We start from the raw sequence: 27,552 nt of genomic DNA, 5'->3' as shown, positions 1-27,552 counted from the left end.
ATAAACATTTAATAACTGAATAAATGATGAAAGGGTAATTTTGTCTACTTTTTCGCATTTAATATTTTTTATTAAATTTATTGAGGTGACATTAATAAAACTATATGGGTTTGGGGTGTACAATCTATAATACATCATCTGTGTATTGTAGTGTGTGTTCCCCACCCCACGTGAAGTCACTTTCCATGACCATTTATCCCCTTTACCCATTTCTACCTGCCCTCCCCCTCCTTTCCGCTTGTAATCACCACACTGTTGTGTGTGTCTATGAGGATTGTTTTTTTGCTTAATCCTTTCACTTTTTTCACCGTTTCCCCACCCCCTCCCCTCTGACAGCTGCCAGTCTGTTGTTTTCTGTATCCATGAGTCTGTCTCTATTCTGTTGGTTTGCTTATTTTGTTCCTTAGATTGACCTCCCACCTGCCAGAATGGCTATTGTCAACAAATCAACAAACAACAAGCACTGGCCAGGGTGTGGAGAGAGGGAATGCAGCCTGGCGCAGCCGCTGTGGAAAACAGTGTGGAGTTTCCTCAAAAATGTAAAACTGGAACTGCCTTGGGACTCAGAATCCCACTCCTGGGAGTATATCTGAGGAAGCTGGAAACACTAGCTGGAAAGAATATATGCGCGTCTATGTTCACTGCAGTGTTATTTGCAATAGCCAAGATTTGGAAACAGCCTATCAGTAGATGAGTGGATAAAAAACACTGTGATACATTTACACGATGGAATACTACTCAGCCGTAAAAAAGGAAATCGTACCTTTTGTGACAGCATGAATGAACCTAGAAAGCATTAAGCTAAGTGAAATAAGCCAGCCAGAGAAAGACAAATACCATATGATTTTGTTTTTTCTCATTTTAGAAAAAAGTAAGCTGTTGTGAAAATTTGCATTATATATGAGAGTAGATAATGCCATGGTTAGAATTGTGGTCCTCTACAAAGAAAATTTTGTTTTCACTTGTAGTTCTGAAAGTGATAGATGAATTTTTTTAATACAAAATATTTGTATCAATATATTTTTCCTATCAAACAGAGATTGTCACATTTTCATCACTGAGTAATTGTCCCAAACACCCATCTAGAGTGAAATAGATAATTCAAAATATTTCATTACTAGTCAGAAAATAACTTAGTTATTAAATGTAAACCCTCTATAAGGTCTCCCTGTAGAACAAACACAGAATTCTAATGGGGATTTTCCACATTTTGTGATTTTGAAATAATGATTCAATAAACAAATTATAAACGTCACCTTCTGAAATCTGTAAGCTGTGCAAGCCCGTTAGCCCTTTCTCCTTACCCCAAAGTTTCCAAACACAATAGTAGTTTCCAAACACAAAGTTTCCAAACACAAAACTCTCAATGCAAAGGCTTCTCATTATTAATGAACAATATCCATTATTAATTTTGAAATCTTAAAATTAATCTCTTCTTCCCCTACATTACAAAGGCACCTCTGTACCTCCGGTAGAAGATTTATTGATCTGCTTTGCACTAAAATTATTTACTTATGCACCTGTCTTTCATACTAGATTTTGCGCTCCTGGATGGTAGTTACAATGACTTATTCATCTATGTTTCCCCTGTGTCTGGCACATTATTAATTTGTATTAATAAAAGGTGAAAAAAACCTTATTGAATTAAATTTGGCAGATGTTTTATGCATATCTATGGTACATGACAGTCCAAATATCCAGATTTTATTAAATTAGGCTAAACCTAATCTTTCTACAATAAAACATTTTGGCTAGTAATTCCTCTTTCTTAAAAATCTAGAAACAGAAAACTCTGGGAAATAAACTAAAATAAATAAACCACCTTGTATTAACAGATCCTTGGTCATTTTGTGCCAACCCTTTGCGGCCCGCCTCGTTCTGCAACATACAGAACAGCAACTCCAGTGGAGTTTGTGTCCTGTGGGTTTCCTCACCTCGGTCACCACTGGACTGAGTCATAGGGAAGCCCTGGGGGCTGAGGTTATGGCTGCAGGCTTTGGAATCAGGCTGCCTGGTTTCAGATCTCAACTCTCACACCCACTCACTAAGGAGCTTTAGGCAAGATATTTAAACTATCAAAGCTTTATTTTCATTTTTTAAGTAGAGGTAGTGCCCTGGCAGGTTTGGCTCAGTGATTAGAGCTTCAGCCCACAGACTGAAAGGCCCCGGGTTTGATTCCGGCCAAGGGCACATACCTTGGTTGCAGGGGGCTCATCCTTGACCCTGGTCAGGGTGCATGTGGGAAGCAACCAATTGATGCATCTCTTTCACATCAGTGTTTCTCTCCCATCAGTGTTTCTCTCCCATCAGTGTTTCTCTCCCATCAGTGTTTCTCTCCCATCAGTGTTTCTCTCACATCAGTGTTTCTCTCACATCAGTGTTTCTCTCACATCAATGGTTCTCTCACATCAATGCTTCCTTCTCTCTCCCTCTTCCCCCAAACCCCCTCCACTGAAAAGCAATGGAAAAATTATCCTCAGGTGAGGATTAAAAAATAAAAATTAAAAAATAATAATAAAATAGAGGTAATAATAGTATGTATCAACAGGTTATTTTTTTTAAATATATCTTTATTGATTTCAGAGAGAGGAAGGGAGAGGGAGAGAGAGAGAAACATCAGTGATGAGAGAGTCATTGATCAGCTGCCTCCTGCATGCCCCTGACTGGGGATGGGGCCCGCAACCCGGGCATGTGCCCTGACTGGGAATCAAACCGTGATCTCCTGGATCCTAGGTCGATGCTCATCCACCGAGCCACACCCAGCCGGGCTCAACAGGTTATTTTAAAGGAAAAATGAAATAACTCACAAACGTTACTTAACAAGCTAGCACATAGTCTGGTATCTCATAAGTGATTAATTAATGTTTTCAAAAATTTTTGAATTCTTACTACAGTGCTTGGAATGAAGTAGGTGCTCATTAAATGTTGAAGTAAAATGAAGGAATCTCATTTTCCTCTGTTTTAGGCAGTTGAAAGCCTATGATTACTGATCATTGTGTCATAAAATTCTCCTGATGTGTTTGAAATCTGCTTATATGTTCAGTCCAAGCAGGGGGTGTATCAAAGTATTGCTATATCCCTTTTCAAAAGAGTGATATGATATTTCCTTTTGTAAACAAAAATCAAACAAAACTGAGCTCATGAAATACATGTTTATTTAGCTATCTTTTCATTTTTACCTTTAAAAAGTATTACAGCTTCTCTGTGTGCCTGATTCAAAGTACTTGTGATCAAACACTGATGTGTGAGAGTCATAACAAGGTATTCTTTTTTTTTAATATGTTTTTATTGATTTCAGAAAGAGGAAGAAAGAAGGGGAGAGAGAGATAGAAACATCAATGATGAGAGTCATTGATTGGCTGCCTCCTGCATGCTCCCTTCTGGGGATCAAGCCCACAACCACAGGTATGTGCCCTGACCGGGAATAGAGCCAGGATCTCCTGGATTATAGGTCAACGCTCAATCACTGAGCCATGCCAGCTGGACATCATAACAAGGTATTGTGACCAGCCTACAAGCTTATTAAAAACTAGCCATAGCCCGGCCGGGCGTGGCTCAGCGGTTGAGCGTTGTCCTAGGATCCATGTGATCAGGGTTTGATTCCCAGTCAGGGCACATGCCCGGTTGCGGGCTTGATCAATGACTCTCTCATCATTGATGTTTCTATCTCTCTCTCTCTCTCCCTCTCCTTTCCTCTCTCTGAAATCAATAAAGATATATTTAAAAAACAAAACAAAAACAACTAACCATAAAATTAAAAAGAAAAGAAGCATAACAAACACCAGCACCATCACTGACAACAACTGCAAAATTACAAGCCTCAAGCCAAGCTGTCCTACACTATTACAGATCCAAGGCTGTAAAATTAATCCCCAAGTATTAGATTTCCAAGACATAGTAAACTATGTACTAAACTGAGATATGAAAACTAGTATTTATTAAAATAAAATTGGTTTATACTTGATACTACATGTAATTCAGAACAAACTAGAATACTTTGATACATTGTCTAATAACCTGAATACACAAGATTTGTTGATTATGGAAAGAGAGGAAGCCAAAATGTACCTGTCAACATCAACAAATGTCAAAAAATAACCATAAGATATGTTCCACCTTCACATTAGATGATTAAAACACCATCTTTTATAAAATTCCAATCACCTCCCATTTCACACACCGTCTCTAATTCTACTAAAATTCTTTTTATTGGTTTACCTTTAAGATATTTTCTTAGACTATGTTGTATTTATGCACATCTATCTCTTATTCTGAAACTAGTATTTTTGAATGTAGAGAGATTCTGTAATAATATAGCATTTTTATATCAAAGCGGTGCTGTTAATGTCCGTCAATAAAATAAAGTACACGATTCAAGGATGTAAAACTTTGACATAAATAAGAATAATTTGACATGGAGGATCACTGAATAGCATAGTAGTTACTTTGAAAAAGTGGTTCCGTAAATTAAGATGAGGTTAGAAAAATAGTATCAATTCTGAATTTATTGTGAACTTTCTGAATACAAGTCAATATTATTACTCTTTTTAAAAATTCTTCTAGTTTTAAGGCAGTGAAAATTCTCTTTTATGATATTATAATGGTAGACACATGTCATTTTACATTTATCCAAACCTATAGAATGAACAACGCCAAGAGTTGAACCTCATTGTAAACTATGAATTCTGGGTCATGATGTGTCAATGTAGGTTCATCCGTTGCAACAAATGTACCACTCTGGCGAGGGATGTTGGTACGGGGAGGCTATCCAAACGTGGGACCTGGGGATATATAGGAAATCTCTGCACTTTTCTCTCAATGTTGCTGTGAACATAAAACTGCTCTAAAAAGTAAATAACGTTTCTAGAAATGTTAAATAATAAAATAAAAATTCTTCTGAAATTTGTCCTCAAGACAGCATGTGTAATGAGCTAATAATTTGAATGCTTTATTTATTTCTATTGGCACTTTTATGTGATTCTATTTACCTCACTGATACTTATTTTTTTCATTTCTTATAACTTCGAATGAGATATAAAGCACTATGTAAAAATTCAAAACATCTAATGGTTAAGCTTTTTGCTGAATGGAGTATTTTATGAGATAGCTCTGCTTAGATTAATATATATTATTAAAATGGAGACACATCTATTCCCCTCCTGGTGTGACTGTCAGAGACTGGTACCATAGGATCAAATTAGAGGTGATGGACAGTATTTTAATTCCTCCTGAGCTAAGCTTTAATCATTTTATTTGAAATTAATCTTACAAATATCACATATCACAAATAATATCAAGGTAATAAAATATAATTCAAAGTAGATAATGAGGTTATTGAGATTTTTCTCTATTCATGTATATAAGCAAGTAGTAGTGCCTACAAATTTGTTTCCGTTTTAGAACTTTCAAAACTATACTTAGTAACAATATTCTACAGGCCCTTGCCAAGGATCTAAATAATACTGAGAAGTATGAATGTGTTCTGATTTTTAAAATTTTTTTCTGTAAACTATGTCTGTAGTCAAAAACAAAATGCTATATTCTGTTCAGATTGTTAGAAAGGTGAATTTACGTATAAAGTATATTAATTTCTGTCCCGTGGACTTGAGAGTTACTGAATGGCCGTAAGTAGAATATGAAACTCAGTTCCCTTGGCAGAGCGTGCTAGCAAACAAAGATGTTAAAACAAACTAGATTCTACAGACTAGAAGTGCTTAAATTTTCCTGTGCATTTATGCATTTAAAATTTTCATTTATATGAAAAGGCTGTATCTTATAGCAATGTAGTACATGCTGCTGTGAGGCAGAAAAGCACAACCCTAGTCAACACACGCCCTAATTCTGTTAGCATTAGAGTACCCGAGTGCAGATTATTTCTTCTCTCAACATAAAGATGACAGAAAAAATATTTTTCCTTAGAATTATACTCCCATAGTCATTAAATAGCAGGGAAAACTTAAAAATAGCCTAAGTAACACCTCCAGCGGGGTATATGCCAGCGCCACATACTCAAACATGTTAATATTTCTAAAATAAACTGTGAATCAGCACATCAAGTGGGATACATTTAGTCTATAAACAGACTCTGTTCAGTTTAAGACACATGTTGCTGCCAAGTGAGTTGAGGCTAAGTCCACTTCCCTCAGTCAGGCTGCGATACACTGGCAGGTGAGTGACACCCCTCTGTGGAAACGGGGCACTTACCCTGGCACATGTGGCCCCTCTCCTCAAAGCCGGCGGTGCAGGAGCACTTGCCGATGGGCACCAGCCACTCGCCCTCGGTGCTGCAGTACATCCTGGGCGGGTCGTCCTCCCGGGAATTGTTCACGCACGAGCCCCGCACCTCCACCAGCGACTGCGAGTCCATGGGCACCGTGTCTGGGAACATGGCCAGATTCTTCACTATGAACGGGCACTTTTTGAAGTACACCCTCACGGACACCAAGGCAACACAAGCCCCCACATCTTGAAAAGCCAAATAAAACCCCTTTTTGTTGACGGGGCCCACTTCCCTGACTTCAGTGTTGAGCTTAAGGATACGGTCCCCCAGGTCCATCTGGGTGAAGCTCTCATCAGCTGCAATGGTGTCAATCTTCGTAAACTGATGCTCTCGGAACTTGACCCCGTGGTCATCGTCCGACTCCATGTAGTACAGGTTGAAAGTCTCCTTGCAAGTTCCCAAAACGAAAGGAATGCTATTGCAGTCCCTCAGAGTGAACTTGAGCTCCACGTAGATCTTCTGAGCCGAGTTCCTGGGGACCCAGTTGGTCCTCAGCCAATTATTTTGACTGTGCTCCATGACATTGCACACCTGGTAAGTCCTGATGGGCGTGTAATGTTCATCAACACCACTGATTTCTTCCCACTGAAGAATCAGAGGAGAAAAGAGAGTCAATTAATAAGCTAAGTATGATGAATAAATAATAAATAAGATGGATGGCATCGCATAAAATGCAAAATACATAAGCTTAAGCATTAATGTACTCATTAAAGATCATGATGCAGAGCAACACTATAACATTCTTCTTTTTTAATTTGCAAGGTTCTCTGAGTTAATTGACACAAAGTAATTTATAATTTTGATGAACGCATTCAGGAAAAAAGTTGCTTAGTATTTGATTAGACCTGGCCAAATAATACAGGATCAAAACCTCAACTAAGGCATCTTTCACACACTATGAAATGGTTTTGTTGTATATTTTTGGATTGCTTTTTCTTTGTTAGTTATTTAAAAAGAATGAGAAAATACAACTGCCTAAATTCATCTTTATTAATCTTCTCCCAATTTGGACCACATTTTGGTAAAATCAATATATGGCAAAGCAAGGAGAATAGAAATGATGTGATTACCATGTATCTTCATGTATAAAATTTTTAACATAGTCATTTCAAGGAATACATGCTGGTGGACTATGAAAGGAAATTTGAAATAAAAATATAAACATGCCTTCTTTCTGCCCCGAAATAAAAAGAAAGTTATGCATGGAGAACAAAAGATATAAGTGTAGTGAACATTTTAATTCTTAATATCTTTTACCCACATTAAACTTTACATAAGCAAGAAATAAACTACTATTTGGGTTATTACTGTTATGGTAGTTAGGGTTACCCTAATACAAATGTTTTTATTGCAAAAACATTTAAAATGTTTCAAGACTTTTTAGAACAATGAAACTCTGCTTCTCAGATCCTTAGAACAGGCTTTGAGAAGATTTTAAGTTAACATCAGGTAGTTTGTGTTACTTAAAGTTCCATAATTACAACAGTTTTTCCTACTGCTGCCAGGAAAGTCCATTTTTACCATGTCATTCTTCAGTCCAAAGCCTTCCTTGGCTCCCCATTACCTATGCAATAACTCTTTTGATTGGCAAAACTGGTTCTAAGCTACATTAATATTTCTCTAGAAGTCTGAACTGAGGTTAGTGAATTACGTTTCACTATGCACATGCTATGTTCTTGTCAATGTGAACTCTTAGGCTGTTTTCAAAACATACATTTGATAGTTTTTGTTGTTGTTTGTGTTATAACCACAAGTGGACTGTGCTCTTTTTTCTTGGATGCCTTCCATGCCCCTCTCATCCTTATTACATAAGAATGTATTACATAACACTTATTAAATACCACATTTAACTCATGATACATGTTAAGGTAAGTTTAGTTTTGACAATGCCTTTGCTAAATTTTAGAGCTCTTTGTACCCTCCATAGTACGCAACATAAAACTTCACTTTTTGGAAGATGCATAAAATTATTTTATCTTATAATACATCTAGAAATCATTCAAGGAAGTAACACATATGTTCTTATTAGATAATACATCTGAATTTCATAAATAAATAAACAAACAATCCTTGTGAAGCCCTTTATAAACATACTCTAAATTTTTCTCCATTAAGGGACTGGAAAGTTTTACATACTTTTAAACTAAATCAATGGCATTTACATTTAAAGTGTATTAACACTTTTTTAAATATATATATTTATTTAAAACACACAGAAATTTCAATCCATAACTTCTAGTCACAAAATAAGAGAAAATGTTAATTTATTAAATTGACAATAACCACAAGAAAATAAATATGACATTATTTGGTCTTTGACCTTCTTAGAAAAAAATAAATGATTTACATTAAGGTGTTTGAATTATCAAAACAAATTACACCAACACAGTTTAAAAACTTCTCATTCTCCCTAGCTTTCCTACAAACTTAAAAACAAAACAAAAGCAAATAAGTAAAAAAAGCACTATTTATTTCAATAACCTTGATCATTCAGGGTCTAGAATATAAAAAAGGCATTAATTTCTGGATGCAGAATTGGCTTGATTGACTTCATTGTCACACCCAAGGTCCAACAAAGAATCACATTTGAACTATTGTAGAAAACCTTAGACCTAACATACAAGACACATTTATATCTTAATATAAAGAAAAGAAAATATTCACATTGTGCTTTTAATAGTCAATAATATACCATTTTTAACCGTCCACTCTATGAAACTTTTAAGAAGAAAAGTGCACATGAGAATCTCAATTCTGGGGATTTTACATTGAGATGCCTATAATAGTAAAGTCATAGTCAAAGCAAAATTAATGTAAAGTTTAATATTGTAAAATTTTTTAAAAGCCCTTGCCTGTATGGCTCAGTTGGCTGGAGCGTCATACCTTATATGGAAGGGTTGTGGGTTCGATTTCCGGCAAGGAAGGTAACCAAGTGGTGTTCTCTCCCTCTCCCTTTCCCTCTCTCTAAAATCAATAAGCATATCCTCAGGTGAGGATTAACTTAAAAAATTAAAAAGAAGACGAAAAAGATGAAAGAAAGAAAATTTTTTTAAAAAGAGTGAACAGAGTTGGAGTTCCCCAAAACTCTGATCTCTGATGTTAAAAAGTCATCATCATGTGGAATCACCTCTATTACCGTTACATTGGTTCTCCACTTGGCATTGTAAAGGACACATCTAACAAAAACTCCAGAGAGTAAATGTTTTCTGTGGACATTTAAAGAAAGTTAGATCATGGACATCATTATTTAAAAATAAACCCATTGAATTAAAAAAAAAAATTAGGTCAAGATCTCCTTATTAGAATAAATACGAGTTTGTGCTTTGATGAATCAATTGAAATTTCTTCTGCTATGTATGAACAGCATTTTTAGTAGACATCAAACAGAGAAGAGATTACAGAGAGATTTTTGTAATTTGATGTAAAATATGATTTTAATTATGGAGCTCTCCCTCTAGTTTAACATTTTTCCTCTCAACGTTAATTTGGCAAGCTAGCCCAAGTCCTTGAATGCAGAGGTATACATTGCAAGAAACTAATGCAAACAGCAACACAATGCTTTTCATGTAAAAGATTGCAGTGAGCAATTATCACTTCATTAATTTGTAATGAAGACCAAATTGCCTGTAAGTGATGGTGGCTTACCCTCTCAGTTGACTTGCAAAAGCAATAAGTCACTAACTCCAGCATTTATGGAAGACTGAAGACTATAGAAATAAAATCCCTCAGTGAGCATTTTCACAACAGCAGCAGCTAAGCAAAAATCATTAATTAAAGCTGCTGTTGTAAAGCTCACACTTTATAATTTTAAAGAGTGCCCATATTTACCTATTTTCCTACTCCAAGAACTAATATGCAATGTTCATAAATTATTAGAGATACTGTATTGCCATAGTCGTTGTCCCAAGGCTGACTCTGGGTGACATGCAGAATCAGGTCGTTGGAAGATTCTTGCTATTGATTGTCCTAATTCCTAAAGACAATCTCTGCAAGGATATCCAGCAGTAGTGTTGTCTTCAGTAGAAGTGGATATAGAACCAGAAGGAGCTCAAATTCTTCCTAAAGCTCAATTCTCCCAAATCAACAATTCGGATATTTAGCCTGGCTCTCAGGTTCTTACTCTGAGCATTTATTATTAGACCACAGAAGCCAGTCAGAATTCAGTGCCCTGTTTTTGTTTGTTTGTTTGTTGTTTGTCAGATTATACAACTGGAAATCAGCTGTATCCAGACTTCCTCTCCCTAGCAAGGTTATTCTGAAATCTATTCCCAGCAGCATAATCACAGTGAACCTCCCCATCATCAAAAACTAGTGTAGAATACAAAGGACACTCTTGATTTATATTTTCTAGAAAGCATGTCATTGATGCAAACAGGTATTTTTTGGAAAAAATTAAATTTTTAATAATTAATCAGCATTTAATCTAATAAATATCATTCTGAAAAACCTCAAGTATAGTAATCAAGGATTTTTACTTGGTTATTTTAATTATTCTTTGGATACATTTTTAGCTACTTGCTAATTGGAAAAAAGGAGAAAAATATTTGCTTTTTTTTTTTAAAGACAGAGAACCTTCAATACATTTTGGGGATAGGCTAACATGGTTTGGAAAATATTAAGAAAGTGAGAAAAAGTAACTTCACGGTTTACCTAATAAGACATAAATTCAGTTTCTTAGAAATCTGCAGATGAAAATAAAAAAATAATCACCAATATTCTTATGTTTCAATTTTGCTTTTGCATTTCAGTGGTTAACAAGGCACATTTCTGTACTTTAAAAAATGTGAATAATTAATTTTGCATTTAATGATTATAAGTTATATTAAGTTGGTTCATGCTGCTCTTTCTCCATTCATATTTCTTACTCCCAAGTTTATTTTCCTTTGTCCACACCCATACCCATTTCAGTATTCAGTGTCATCAAAGAAATATTTACACATTTACCACACATCAGCATTTTAAGTGTGGAAATACATAACTGCTTACAGTAAGGGTGTCACTGTCAACAGTCAGGCACAGATATATTTACAAAAGTCATTATGCTTCCAATGACTAATAAATAGTTTTTCCTTGCCCATTCTGGTCTCAAAAGTACATACACACAGATATATCTGTCTGTGTGTATATATATATATATATATATATATATATATACACATATATTTCTAACAATATTATATAAAAAGGTAGAGTAAAATAAAACAGTTGAGACTAATGAGGAATGGAATTGTTTGGTTTGGGGTTTTTTGTTTCTGCTACTGTAGATTTTTGGTCAAATCAGAAAATTACATTTGTAACCAGGGGATCAAGGAGCGAGAAGATGGAGTCTTGATGTTGGAACATCAGTAACATCAGTAACAAGATACAAGCCAGAGACCGAGACTAGAAATGCTCAGAGGGGCCTGCCTGGGGTGATAGGGCCAGTATCTTGATAGTAAAGACCGCTAACTATGCCCCTGCACTCATCTTTAAACCCCTAAGTATTTAGCAGAAATTTGATAATGGTGTTAGAAATGCCTTATTGAATATAGGGAGGACAACGCCCCAGGTTGGGGAAGGGTGCTGAGAAGAAACTAGGAAAGGGGTGGAAGAACAGAGATTATTAATGACGAAAGCCAACAAAAGATTTCAGAGAGTGAGAGCAGGGGTCAGGACCAGGATTGTGTAACACCCTGTTTAGAATTATCAAGAATATTGGGCAGGTCATGGGCCTTTTAGAAGTTATAAAAAGACACAGGTTCAGGGTGCGGTCTCCAGAAAGCTATGATCCTTGGGTCATTCATAAGCCCCTATGTTGAATTCTGCCTTCACCAGCACCTCATGTTCACAGATGCTTCCATCTGTATTCTCAGCACTTCTCAGTGCCTTAAAGCCCTAGACTGAGACAAGAACCAGAGCAGCCTCCACTTCACCATCCTGAGGCTTTAATTTTAGTTCTTTTCCTCCCAGCTGGAATCCAGTGGCACTGGACCGAGATCTCAGGGCTGTGGCCACGTTTCTGTACCTGTTCACAAATGTCCCATATCGCTGATCACAGTCTGTCTAATTCCCTTACATCATTGGCTCTTATATAAACATTAACAAGCAAGCTTTTCTAAAATACTGCTTCATAGGTGCCTACCCAAAATAATTATTTGTTTTTGAACTGCCTGGGTGATTCTAATGTACCCTTACGCTTGGGAACCAATGCTATGGTCTCTTAACTGGGTTCTTCATTTCCGTTCTCCACCTGACCTGACAGCATCCTTCAGTCTCGGCTTCCAAGATCTCCGAATCTCCAGAAACTCTGTCTAAAGTCTCTAGATAGCCCTGCCCCTGTCTCTGACAGGGCCTTTTGCTCAGCCCTCATCTCATCTGTTTTTTGATTCCAGATTTGCCTGAGCCCGGGCATGCCTAATGTAGAAGCTCACCTGAATAACCTCATCTTCCACCTCCCACAGAGAACTGTACGCTATTATTATAACAAACAAAGTAATCTAATCACAGCGCTCCATTTCGCATCTGGTGGTAAATGCAAACCTTGTGCATTACAAAAAGATGTAAACAGTGTGTGTGGGAGGGTTACCTTCAATCACATACTTCTCATGGTATGAATGTGAGACAACTGGTTTCAGACGTGCTGCTAGCTTTCTGTTTGCTAGAGTTTGAGAGTTTCCCACTGTGATCTGTGGTGATTTGTGATGTGGAAAGATGCTTTATGATAGCAGTTTCATTCAACTCCACATGCATTTATTCAATATTTCTATATGCAAAGCCTAGGTCAGAAACAATGGGTAGTCGAAAGTTAAAGATTGATTTTTGCTGTGTAGAAGTTTTATGCTGCAGGGAGAGGCATAAGTGTCAACAAGGCAAATGATGACATGCTCTCTACCTGAGGCCCTAAAAGAAGCTGTGGGAAAAGAGGAAGGATTAGCCCTGGGAGAGAAGTCCTGGGAAAGGGTAGTAAGCCTAGAACTTCTACAGGGCATATATAGAGAGGAAAAAGTGTGAGTAAACCAGAAGATGTGTGAGGACAGACCTGTTTAATAAACTGGGTTCCACTATAGCTAAAAATAGAGCACTGAGCAGTGAGTATGCGTCAGTTACTTAGGACAGAAAGACCTGGGCAGTGTCAACTGACATGTCTCTACTTCATCTGCTACCGTGAGAAACTACTGAAGACAGGCAAGTAGTTAACTTTAACCTGGGAGGGAGCTGGTCCTCTGAAAAAAGGGGGGCTTCAGAAAGACCACTGCAAAGATCCAGAAGAGAAGTCATAAGAGGACCTTGTTGAATAAATCTACACTGAACATTTCTCAGAAGATCATAAACACACATATATTTTTCTTACAAAGATGTAAAGGATATATCTACATGTGCAGTGAGTAACAGCTGCTCATTAGATTAGAATTTCGGGACTATCAAATCATATTTCAATAAGATGCGGGTTTGCATTGAAAAATTATAAGCATCAGCAGAAAAAAATATCTAGATGCATGAATGCAAATCCATGCATATCTTTAATTTTTCTCTTAGGAAACAGTGTTCTCATTATACTCTTTATATCTCTCAAAAACATTCAACTTATTCAATAACTGAGTCAAGCTCTGTGACAATAATTGAGTAATGGAAAAGAGAGACAGGTTACCTGTTCTTAAGGACATATGGTACTTATGGTATATCTATTGTTATTATTATTTTATAAAGACTTATTAATTTATTTATTCATTATTCTTTCTCACCAATATTGTTATTGGTGTGGTTCCTCTCCTCCCAAACATCTAGCCTTGTACCTAAAACCAAGTACCCTATAGAGAATAACTAGAATTACAGATCATGTGATGTGCAAAATATTAAACTTATATAACTAACAAAGCACAGAAGTGTGTTTTCTGGTATGTAAGGCATTACATTTAAAAATTAATACACTGGATAGTTATGTATCAGAGAGTGGCCTTAGTATAAGACCCACTTCATGAATGTAAGCATTTCTTTAAAGAGAAAAATAAATTTCTAGAAACAGCATGTCATAAATTTATGATAAATATTTTTGGAATAGAAGGTGAAAATTTGGGGGAGATGGAGAAAAGAACCTTAAAATTTAGGAGATGGTGGAGTTGCAATAAAAAAACTTAACCAAAATGATGTAAAATGCTTAAAGACCAACCAAAAACATGGCTACCTAGACAGAGGAATTGATTTGCAGCAGATATGATATACTAAAATAAACCATGCAGAAACATTATCTAAAGTCACCATTGTCAGACATTTTCAATTAAACCTGATAATTTGAAGTTACTTTTCCTATGTGGGAAAGAATATCAATATCAAAGGGAGGGTAGGAAAGATATCATTTACATTATAGAGGTTTGATTTAGATGGTAAAATATTTTTACTTATAATGTAAGAGAGATGTATAATTCCAAAAATATTATTTTAAAAACTATCACCATGATGTATACTATTATTTCAAATGATCTCAACAAAGAGGAGACTAATATGGTTAAAAATATCATTTAATAAACCATTTATCTATTCCATAAAACTTAGAAAAATAAGCATTGTTTATACTATCAGATATTTTTCTCACTCTTGCTGTTCATATATATTACCAAGTGACTTTACTTTTTACAAAATACAATTCCCTTAAATATTAGGGTGTAGGACAATGAGACTATCATGTTTCCAATCCTTGGGAAAAGGTTCAATATAAAATCGCCCAATAAAAAGATAATTTTAAAATTCAATATAACTGCTTGAAACTAATGGAGGAAAATTCCATGCACATGGGCTTAACTTGTCTAGACTGAAAACTGTGCTAAGATGGACATTTACAGAATTATTACAAATGGCCAACTACTTAGAAATTAATGCGTAGCAGTGACAGCCGTACATTTCATATCAGTTGTGAGATTCGTGTAATTTCCTGCTATGATAATGGGTTACAGCCACAGTAATCACAGCAATTTTCCATATACCTGTGGAGCACTCACAGTGACGGAAATGAAATTAACTCATGTCACTATGGAACATATGCTAAATTTCACAGATCTTCAGATAACTAAGTTTATTTTTTAACACAATAAGTGTAGTTTTTGAGAGCATTTTCCTGAAATGTAAGTGGCTATATAGCCCCAATTTTAAAGCTACAGAGGCTCCTTCTCAAGGGCACAGACCAGGCTTCAGAGGAATATTTTAATCCTTTATCCGTGGAGCATCCTGCAAAGCCCAGATTAAGAGTCAAAACTCTAGAGACAGTCTCTGGGTTTGAAACCCATCTCTGTTGCTTAATAAGTTTAATAGACTATAATTTAATTCACACATTTGTAAAAGGGGAAAAATAAGAATGAACTGTTTATAGAGATGTAACAAAAACAGATTGTCTATTTTTTATATTTTTTAATCCTTACCTGAGGATATTTTTTTCCCTTGTTTTTCAGAGAGAGTGGAAGGAAAAAAGAGAGTGAGAGAGAATGAGAGAGGAGAGAGAAACATCAATGTGAGAGAGATGCATGGATTTGTTGCTTCTCACGCTCACTCTCAGAGCAGTTCCAAGCCTATAACCAACGTACGTTAGGTGCCCTTGGCTGGAATTGAACCCAGGACCCTTCAGGCCAAGGGCCAATGCTCTAACCACTGAGCAAAACCACCTAGAGCTAGACTGTTTATTTTAAACAGTATGTTATACCCAGGAAACAGTAAACAAATATTATTGTTATTCTGCTTAAGCTCAGTTAACTAAAAATGTCATTGAAATACACTGATTTTTTTTTCTTATAAAACAATCAGAATATATTTTAAATCCAATCTTTCCCTATATCCTATTTCTTTTTTTTTACTAGAGTTTCTTCAAACTCGTTTAAGGTAACCACAATTTCTGACAAGTGTAGTCTGTTTGACTGTTTTGAAATTCAATATATATAATTAATCACAAAAGTTAACTGAGTAATGGACTGCTTCCTATTTTTATTACAAATAAGTCTTCTGTCTTTTATCTATGATAAATGTGCCATTTCAAGTGGAGTAAAAGTTTTGCCAATAATATTACACACTTTACCTAGTACTGCGCTTCTGTAATTTTATTAGATATTTGACTTCATTTCCTTTCATGATTATTTTTAAAAGTATAAAATCTATATGTATAGGATATTAGTAGGCTTATCCTGTGGTTTAATAAAATTAGTCATGTGTAATTGTAATTATTATGGTTCTACTCTATACTGGATAGTGTGTTAAGCTTCAGTTATCTCATGTCTAAATAGAGATGATAGTAGTAACTTTCTTATAAGATTGTTCAGTTACTTGACAGATAATATTGAGAGTTAATAAGTGTCCACATAGTCGTTACCTGCAAACTAAGTAAAGCAGATATTTATTAAGCACCTACATGCTATAAAATTATTTTTTGTTAATATAATTATGATAAAGATGAAAGAGTAATGGTTTCCTGCCCTTGAAAATCTTGCACTATAAGAATGGAAATAAGTGTGTGCAAGTCTAATGTTAGACAGCCATTCACCTAGCAGAAATCCACTGTGGGCCAGGCACTCTTTATAATAATAAAGCCACTAGTGTTTTCGTGGAGCTTATGATCTACTTTCAAGAAAACAGCAGTGAGCATGCACACACACACACACACGATAGGTGAGCTGTGATCATCATAAAAAAACAAAGATGAAAACAGGGTAAGGAGACAGAAGACTCTAGGTGGGTTCATGAATATGATATTTTAGAGAAGGTAGCCAGGGGGAAGTTCTCCTTTTTGCAGCCTCTTGAATAAAAGCAGTGAGAACCCAGGCCGAGAGAATATCCAAGGATAAAGCACCCGAGGCTGAGGGCACAGAAAGCACAGGGGTCGTGACACTGAAGGGGTGTTGCAGTCAAGGCTTAGCAGGAGGCTCCCGTGGCCGAAAGTGAGTGAGTGAGGCTGGAAGTGCTGAAACAACAGATCAGAGAGGTAGCGGAGTACGGGGCACTTAGGTCCTTGCGGGTCCCCCTGGGGGGCTTTGGATTTGGTTCTCAGACAACTGGGAATTCGGTAAAGGTTCTGCCAGAGGAGTGCCATGATATGACTCATGCAGCCAACGGTCTCAGGCTTCCATGTGGAAAATTAGCTGAAGAGAGCAAAGGCATAAGAAGCGAGACCATTAGAGGTTGTCACAGTCCAGGTGACAGGGGATAGGATGCCACTGGTGGAGGTAGCGAGAATGATAAAGTCCTGGGAATACTTTGGTAGTAGAGGCAAAGGACTTGAAAGATGGGGCGTAGGGCATCACAGAAAGGTGGTGGGCGGGGTACACACCATCGGAGAGGGGCAGCGCCCGTGTGAGACCAGAGACAGAGAGCGCAGCCAGGGGCTGGCCTTGGGCAAGAGCTTTAATAAGCAAAGACAGGTGATGGGGGGAGAGGAAGACAGCACATCCCAGGCACAAAACACAGAAGCACCGACTCAGCCTGGGTCTCACGAAGCAGCTGGAGTGAGAAACGATGCCAGCCTTTCCCTGCTGCTTTCAACATGCGTCTGTTACATGCCAGTGACGCACCAGAGGCCGCTGGGCGCTGGAATCAGAGCAGCGGCAGGATGGCCTGGGCTCGCTCTCCTCGGCGAGCTTCAATTCTAGTGGGAGGGGCAGACCGAAAGGGCAAGGTAAAGAAGTGAAATTTATGCTTCCTTATAGAGTGGCATGCTTTAGGAAAAGGCAATAAGGAGGCAAGGGAGAGGGGATGGTTGTGTGTGTTGAGAGGAGGAGACGGTTTTAGAAAGAATGGCCCAGCAAGACCTCGCCTGACAGGTGATGTTTAAATAAAGACCTGGGAGAAGGGCTCACAGCAGAGGAAGGCCTCACTGCAAAGTTGATATTTGAGTCAAGGACTATGGATACTTAGGAAAGAAGGTTCAATGCCAACAAAGTAGAAGCAAAATGCCCTGCGGAGTCGTCCGGAGTATAAAACACACAGAGCGGAGTGTGCCTGGTGTGTCCCAGGAGGGGGGGGAGAGCGTGGCCAGGGCAGAGCGGGGAGGACAAGAGCTGGAGGTTAGGCCAACCCTGGGACCCGAGCGGAGAACTGGCAAGACTCACCTTTTCATAGGATCACACTGGTTACTGTAAAGAGAACAGTAAGAGGCGATCATGTGAGATGGCTTGGAATGTAGCTGGAAGATCAGATTTAGGACATGACACCGACAAGAGTGTTTGGACGGGTTGGAGAAAGAATGGAGGGAGAGGAGTCCGAGTTGCTGGTTAGCTAAGAGAGGGGCGATGAGACCTTGTCCGGTTAGCTTAGTATTGATTCCCGGTACCCAGCAGAGTTCCACATAACCCACTCACTGAATGGGCAAATGAGTGAATTAATTTTGGAATGACCGTAATATTTCAGGGGCTGGATGAAGACTTGGCAATTGATGGATACCTGGTTTGAGAAAATTGAAAACATGAAAATGACTCTGAGGTTATAAGCTAACGTTTGATTATCACATTGACCCTTTTATGTAGAAGTTACTAGTAATGGGCTTTCCTGGCAGTGAATCCTGATTCATCCTTGCCAAAACCCCTTTTCAGAGAGTGCTGTCATCAACTAATTTTACAAATGAGACAAATGAAGCTTAGTAAGAGATTCAGCAAATTCCCCCAATCAGTTAGCTACTAAATGGTGAGCCTGGATTCAAACCCAGAACTCTTCAGTTACAAAGCTTTCTTACTGGCCACTAGCTTGTCTTGGTGACTTGGAAATAGTTATTAGCAGAGAGAGGCAGCAATACAGGTGAGAAAGAAGATCAGTTCTGTTTAATATAAGCAGAGTCAACATGAAACACAGAAAAATATATTTTCGAAAGTTGGAAAGGTCATCCAGAAGTGAGGGGGAAGAAATTCAGATTTTGGAGTTGCATAATTAAAACTTTGGAAATAATTAAGATGATTTAAAAAGAAAATAATTGAAAAAGAAAAAAAAATAAAGCATTCCAGAAACTGTATTTTGAAATGCTTATGCTTAGAGGGTAGAAAGAGAAAAATGAGCTGATGAAAGAAATGAAACTATTATAAAAATTGCTCCTTCAAAGCATCCATATTGAAATGTTTCCCACATCAAAAAAAAATTTTTTAAGTTGAGCATGGTAAATACTAATAAAAAGAGCCTTTTTAGAGGTGGAGTGGAACAAAGAGAAAATGTCAACAATATCAGAGGGGAGAGAATTTCAAAAACTTTGTATTTACTACAAAGTAGAAAACATACGGTCTGAGAAGAATGAATTGGTGAGCAGAAGAATATTGGTAACTATAAAGAATGTTTCTTTTTTTCTTTTTTTAGGTAGCAGAGTCTTTTCCCAAACTTTACTGAACTAAGGAGGGTATAGCTGAGAAGAAGCTACAATAATTGTAGATTTTTAAAACAATTTTTTAATTTAAAAGAGCCTGGAATAATGCATTTTATGACATAAAGGGACTTTGAGAATTTATTTACTAATTAAGAAATTTACATTGAGAGAGAGAGATAAAAAGTGTTCAATGTCACAATGCTAATAAGAGTCAACCAAGATCCAAGGTCTTAGTCTCAGCCCTGTATTCATGACATATTGTCTTCGCCAGACAGAAAGGACTAATTTTAAAGTCAGTTTGGAAGAAACTTGATTCACTACTAACCCACCTGACATTTTTTACTGGAAATTCCTCTCAGTTATAGGCAAAGATTAATGGGTTTGAAGCAAATGCTTGAACATAGCATTGCTATATTTTTAGATGAAACTTGTTGCCTTATTGAAATTTCATTTTGTAAGCATATCAATGTATGTATTTTATAGTATATATTAACATGTTTTGAAATAATGGGATTTTTTAAAAGGGAAAGCTACATTTCTAGAAGAATGTTTGAAAATACACTTAACCCTATTTTAATCCAAACCTAACAAGTAAGCAAAAAGTGGTTGACATTCCACTATGAAAATTATCATATCGTAATACATACATACATATATATATACATATATAGACAGTGTATTCTGCAATATATAGTGTATTAGTTTCATAACCCCAAGTAAATGTGATTAGAAGCTGAAGCAATGAAATAAATTGGATCTCCAGTAACCACCTGTTCAGGGTTAGAAATAAGTGTAACACATGGGGTGTTCATAGAATTTTAGGGAAGAAAATATGACCCCATATTATTTACCTCATAGTTAGATATCAATTAAAGAGCTAAATGATGTGTACTCAGAACATTATATTGTGTAATACAATTTTCAAACAAAAGGTAATTCCTCCAATATCAAAATTATTGAGGACAGAGAACATTTTCGTAATGACAAATTAAATTGTGAAAATAGGTTTATCAAATTGTAACAGTTGATCACACAGTAATGCAAAATACACTGTCAATTGGAGAAACAGTTATTAATTATCATCAGAGCAACTTTGAACTTTAAAAAATTGAATTACGTAAGTTACAGAATTCTTATTTTCTCAGTTCACACAGTTTGACCATTTATTTATGTGTGGTATCTCAAATGTTCATAAATCTTATAAATGGCCCATATTAAGAAACGTATTTAACAGGATGTATTATTTTGTGATTTTAAGTATTATATTAATATAAACCACAACTGTATGCTATTGAACTTCTACTTATTATCCAAATAAACTTTTGTCCAACTTTCTGCAAAAATTTTCAGAGAATATTCACAGATAAATCCAAAGTTTAAATATAAATAATAGATGTGCCATAATATAGTTATTTGAGAATACTCCTCTAAATTGCGCTTTAAATATTACAACCAATGATCGGTTTCTGCTCTCCTGACTGACTGAAGCTAATGCTGATATATTTTAAAACAGTTGTTTGTGCTGGATTAGCAACATGGTAGCTCTTACTATTATTTTCCCAATATTACAAAACTCCATCCAGCATCTAGAACTATACGGCACCTAATGGTAAGATGAACCAGTTTGTTCTCTGTATTATAATCCTTTTCAAAGTATGCAACCTGAGTGAATTCTAAGGATACAAGCAGGATTGTAACTATATTAAAGAAAAACAATACTAACTACAGTTTACAGATTTTTATAAGTGCGCTGGAAAGAAAATATTCTGGAGGGATGTTCCAATCAATTTTATACTTTGGTTATTGGAAAACAAATTCCTAAATCCCACAATCATGTAGGTTGTTATAAATACCATTTAATATTTATTTTTACTTAATTATAAGCATATATATTATATATAATATATATACTATTTTATAATATATGTAACATATATATAGTGATTTTATATTCAGTATATTTTACCCCTATTTGTATTTATTATCATAGTTTCCTACTTTAAAGTCTTAGCCTTGCTATTTTGAAGATAATTAACCCTTTTACTATAACCCTGGATCCAAGAGGGCTCAGAGCATATGGTTTTCCATATAAACAATCATCCAATAGCCTGGTCGATGTTGAACGCAGGTCAGTGTAGTATGGATTGTAGAACAAACTATTCAAGATTCTCCTCTCGAGTTTCGCTCTCCTAGCACCAAGCTTGCCTACTCCCCAACATAATCATGCACTAACTGTTTTTTATTGACCAGACACTATTCTAAGTTCTTTTTATATTTAATCTAAAGTAATCCTCAAAATTAGCTTGTAGGGTTAAATATTATTAATATCTCCTTCTGACAGATGAAGACATTAAGCCACGAAAAGATTAAGTAAAACCCTGTAGTTACATAAGAGCTTGTGGCAGAGGAGACTGGCGCTCGGGCGCTCCACAGAATGTGATCACCCTTCCTGGCAGATTTGGTTTTGCTTATCCTATTTCCCTCCTGGGGTTTATTATTATTATTGGGGGGCGAGGCAGTTCCAAAAGACGCTTCCGTGCCACTCTGCCACTTACATAGAAATGAAAATTTGTCCTTCCCCCGCTCTGCTGCTTCCTAGAGCCTACTCAGTGAGCTACTCTTTGATTTCAAGTCCCAATTCATGGGACACCCTGTCTGTTAAGATTTTCACCCTCCCACTAAGACTGAGTCACTCGCTCCTCAGCTGTGCACGTCCATCCATTCCTAAACAGTTCTACTATTATATGTATTACCTCATACCGCACTGATTTGCTTCAACATTTTTCTCCAAAGAGGTTACATTTTTCCTGGAGGTGAATTTATGTGATCTTTAAGAATGATGTCTGTGTAGCTGCAGAATCCAGCAGAGGGCTTGACAACTGACACATTTGCAGGGGTGGAGCTTATAGAGGTATAAAGCCAGTTGGGCACCATGGAGATGCAAAGGAACTATGGTAAGCCAGAGAAGAAATTCCACTTTAATTTTTTATATTCACTCTTGTCTCTTAACCTCACAATATCTAGTAGGGGTCACCAATAAATATTTGCTAAACTAATAAAAGAGGAACAATATAGTTTAATTTTTCCACTAAAAAGAACAAATGAAACAGGTAAACACCTAACCATGTATCATGAGCTGAACTGCCCCTCCTCCTAAATTCAGAAGATGAAGTCCTAATCCTCGGTACCTCAGAATGTTACCATATTTGGAGATAAGGTCTTTGAAGAGATAGGTAAATTAAAATAAAGCTGCTAAGGTGGGCCCAAATCCAATATGACTTGGGTCTTTATAAAAGGAAATTTGGACACAGACATGCGCCAAGGGAGGACTGTGTGAAGACACAGGGCGAAGACAGCTATCTATAAGCCAAGGAGAGAGGCCTGGAACAGGCCCTTCCCTCACGGCCTGGAAGGAACCAACCTGTCAACACCTTGACCCGGGACTTCTATCTAGTCTGTGAGAAAATAAATTTCTGTTGTTTAAGCCACACGGTGTGTGGTATTTTGGTACAGCAACCCTAGCAAATAATACACCATTTAATAACATTTATACAAAATTTAAAATTTAATATTCAGATAAAGCTTATTCTTATAGGTGCCAAATTAATTGGTTGGTTTATTATAGTCTCCAAAATTCTTGGTTCATCTGTTTTCATAGATATGGCTGGCAGAGTTTTGAAGAGAGCTTGAAAAAAACATTTGAGAAGTTTTATTATTATTAAAATGGTCCAGAGCAATTAAATATTTTTTCTTTATCAGCATTGCCTAGCAAGTGTTAAAAATATAAGTAAAGCGTGACCTGATTTTAATACAACATATAAAATATATCAAAGAAACAGGTATAGCCTTTAAGCTAAGTAGTCATGAAATAGTTAAGCAGTAAAACCTTGAACTGTTACAGATGGAGGATGTTTAATAGTGTTGCACAGGAAGAGTCTTAGAGTCCAAGTTTTCTTAACTACAATGAGAGACCTGTTTTCAGCTGTTGAAATTATGCTTCCAAATAAAAGTAGCTGAGTTTAAAGTTTGTTTTCCATCATTATATCTGGGTAGAAAGTAGCAGAGCTACTGCCCAAAGGAAGACATAGTAATAATAAATTGCAGAGCATATTGAACAAAATGAATGTCCTCTTATTCAGTCCATTGTTAAAAATAGAGTATTTATAGCAACAGTTTTAAAAGACTAACTGATGTGGAAAAAATATTGCAAATGAAAGCACGGGTTATTTTTTGGAATAAAAAGAATTGTGTCAGAGCAGGTTGACACGGTGCAATGAACAGTACAGAGTAACATCTCCGGACACCAGAAATTTTCAAGAAGAGAAAGGTACCTCAGAATATAGCTACTAACTAGGTCTCTTGGTATAGTTTTCAGTAATATACTTGGAATAGAGGATAGGATATTAATACTGATGCAGTGAAAGTTTGGACATTAACACTATAATGCATCCACTTTAGATCACTAATGGTACACGGTATATTTCTCATTTCATAATGTATGATAAATTCTTGTTTAGCCTTCTTCATAGTCTTGAGAAAGACTGAAATTTATTCCCTTCAGAAAATCTTATAAACGTTTTCTAAGCAGACTGAAATCCACTTAACAACTACACTCTATGTGCAAGCATCTGGTCCAGGGAGAACGTGAAAGAGCACTTGCTACAGGCTTACATTCAGACCATTCAGAGGTACTTACTGGGGGCTGATTTGGGGCCAGAGGATATTCAAGAGAGGGTACAGAACCACTGAAAACACAAGCAGCAAAGTGTGAAGGTCACGGCCCTTTTGCTTTCTAGGGGTGAAAGAGCAGATAAAGGGAAATGGAAGTGGGTAAGGGATACAGCAGTCAAGGGCCACGGTGCTGATAAACTTACGGGCAGAGGCCTGAGTAGCAGGAGGGAGAAAACTATTTCTGAAGATGGAGATTCACCTGGGGAGGAACAGGAGTGGGGAAGGGGTATGAAGGTATTTTAGATATGTTAATTATGAATGCCTACTCAACTTCCAAGCATCGATGACAAGCTCTTCTCTTTCTGGGCCTGAAATTTGGAAGCGCAATGGTGACAGATACAATGTGGATAGGATTTGTCATGATATAGATGGAGACTTTGGCTGGGAAATAAGTGGAGAAAGAAAAGATTTAAGTAGTGAGTTCAAATTCAATGATTAGATATCAAGAAGATTGGGAGAATCTAGCAAACAAGCCTAAAATGGAACTGAGAAGTAAAGTGAGAGAACTATGAAAATTGTGCTCCAATACCAAATGAAGAAAAAGTTCCTAGGAGGGAGAGATAAATTACTGTAATGCCTCGTCAACTGTTCCTGCTAGATGAGACAAGTGAGGGCTGAGGAAGGAGTGACTGCATTTGGCAACACGGTGTCAGTGCTGTGCTGATTACAGAGCATGCTTTAGCTGGCTTATTCCTAGCTGGATGTGTTTCATCTCTTTGTTTTTCAAAAACATTTTTATTGAGCAACTATTATGTGTAGGTATTAAAGAGGTAACTATGAATAAGAATGAATTCATTTATTTGGTATTCGATTCATTAAACCACAAAACAAATGAAAAACAAAATGTCATCAGCTTCATTTTTATCATTAGGATAAAGTAAGCTATTTTATATTGCCCATTAAAATTCTGTATTTCTTCAGATTGCTGCTTTTTATTTAGTATATTAGTATATGCTAATAATATAGTTTAAAATTTATTTAAAGTTGTAGGAAAACAGACTGAGGTGCTAGGAGATGTTTTGTGTTAATTAATATATAATAGATTTATTTTTCAACAAGTCAAGAGAGTTGTTATATTGCACTCTTCAACCCAGTCCTTAACTGATGAGACAGAGCTATGTCACGGCCCGTTATTGCAGCTAAGTGCCTATAGAGACAAGAGTGCAGCTTACTTTAGAATTTTCATACCCACGCAAATGCATGCACACAGTATATACATCAATTAATATTTTTAAAGATATTTATCAATTATTTCTAGGCATATATAGCCAATGAAAACAAGAGAATATTTTTAGAATTGTAATTATAAGCCCAAATTTATTATTTAATTTAAACTTAGTAACATTTACTTCATATTTATTATATTCATAAATCTTAAAGTCATTGTGCCAACATTTATCTGCATATGTTATCTAACATAATGAAGTTATAGATTTACATTTTTAAAATATTAATTTGATGTAATAACATGATAAAGGGCTTTTACATCTGCTCAATAACAAAGGTAGGGTATGTACAGGGTAATATTAGTAAAAATTAAAATTAGAATCTGTAGTGCCCGAAAGAGTAAATTCACCATATAGCATGAGAATCTAAACTGCACATTGTTAAGTTTCATACACTTCTATTATTAATAAAAAATCTGGAAAAAAAGACTTTTAATTTGATTAGAAAAGAAAAATAAGCCAAGCAGCAATTATTTGCATGGCATAACTCAGCTCTACAAAATGGGCACATGGAAAGCTGAGATTGAAAACACAGCTCAGGTGACAACATAGTCAACAAACAGGTGCATACAATGCATATCCTTGGTTAACGAATCTTTGAAATGGTATTTCTACATAGCGGAATTTCCTATAGAGTTCCCTATTCACAACATGTTTTTCTATTGTCATTTACCTAAACACTGCATGCGCTGTGGAGTCAGCACTGCTGGGCTGAATGAAACTGTAAAAAGCACCAGCTGGCTGGATTCAAAATGGCACTTGTCCAGGTCTCAAATGTCTTATTTATATACAATGGAATTCTGCCAGATGTTTAATATTTAGGGCTACTAAATGTAATTGGCAGCACTACACAAGCACAACCAGCAAAATATCAGAAAATACTTCTCAATGTGAAGTCTAACTCTTTCTAATTCATATAATTGAATTTGTGGCAGTAGGACCTAAGTTTAAGAAGTTTTTCTTTTGAAACAATAAAAAGGAATTTAAAATAAAAAATGTAAACTAAACTGTAGGTAAGCTGTAGGCTTACCATCTGGTCTACATTCTGTTAACCAGGGGTATATATTGATAGGTAAAGCTTTCACCATTATACAGATGAACAGAGGCATTTAGACAGGGCCCTGGGCCTCTCAGACAAGGTAAGGTTATTAAGCCCTAGAGGAAGTCACAATCTACTGCCAAGATAGACTAGCTCATGATAATACAGAGATTTTATCAAGAGAGAGGTTTATATGAAAAGATGAAAGCCACTAACTGTGCTAATAAGAAATATAATATTATAATTTAGGTTTTCATATCTAGAAACAAACAGGAGACTTCAAACTGTAGACTTGTACCTCTTGACAGAAAGAAGCAAGAAGGGGGGGAAGGGAGAGAAAGAAAGGAAAAGAAGATTAGGGGAGAAGGAAGGAAGGAAGGAAGGGAGGGAGGGAAGGGAGGAGGGAGGGAGGAGGGAGGGAGGGAGGGAGGGAGGGAGGGAGGGAGGGAGGGAGGGAGGGAGGAGGGAAGGGAGAAAGGAGACCTTTCTTACAAAGAAAAGAGGCTGTTTCTATATGCCTCAAAAGTGACTGATTGACAAATAGATGATCTCCCTCTCAAAATACCACTTTTTAAAAGACAACAGAAAATGATTGCATCCATAAGTGTGATATTGTATTAAACCTAAACTGCCATTTGCATAACGGTGTGAATAGGTGTCCCCAGAATGCTCTGATAACACAGGGTGGAAACGCAGGACTGTGTGGAAATTGTGAGGAGCCCCATGGAGTGAAAACTGAGGGTGTATAATTGGAGACACTTCTTTCTTTTTTTTTTTGTTTTGTTAATCCTTACCTGAGGATTTTTCCCCACTGATTTTTAGAGAGAGTGGAAGGGAAATGGGAGAGAGAGAGAGAGAGAGAGAGAGAGAGAGAGAGAGAAAGAGAGGGACATCAATTGATTGCCTCCCCCATGTGCCCTGACTCTGGCTGGGGATCGAACCTGCTACCCAGGTACATGCCCTTGACTGAGAATCAAACACT

General features: G+C 36.5%; 1 protein-coding gene across 1 annotated transcript in view; it reads right to left on the bottom strand.

Annotated features, from left to right (window-relative positions):
• EPHA3 (EPH receptor A3) overlaps positions 1 to 27,552 on the bottom strand; it is a 320,590-nt gene that overhangs the window by 223,714 nt on the left and 69,324 nt on the right. The window contains exon 3 of the mRNA XM_087818109.1: positions 6,205 to 6,865. Coding sequence (XP_087674235.1) covers positions 6,205 to 6,865 — 661 coding nt within the window. The remainder of the gene's footprint in view (positions 1 to 6,204; positions 6,866 to 27,552) is intronic.

This window comes from Miniopterus natalensis, chromosome 6 (genome assembly GCF_054644295.1).
Source record: "Miniopterus natalensis isolate mMinNat1 chromosome 6, mMinNat1.hap1, whole genome shotgun sequence".
Lineage (NCBI taxonomy): Eukaryota > Metazoa > Chordata > Mammalia > Chiroptera > Miniopteridae > Miniopterus > Miniopterus natalensis.
Note: the sequence above shows the minus strand (reverse complement) of the source record. Positions and strands in the feature narration are given on the sequence as shown.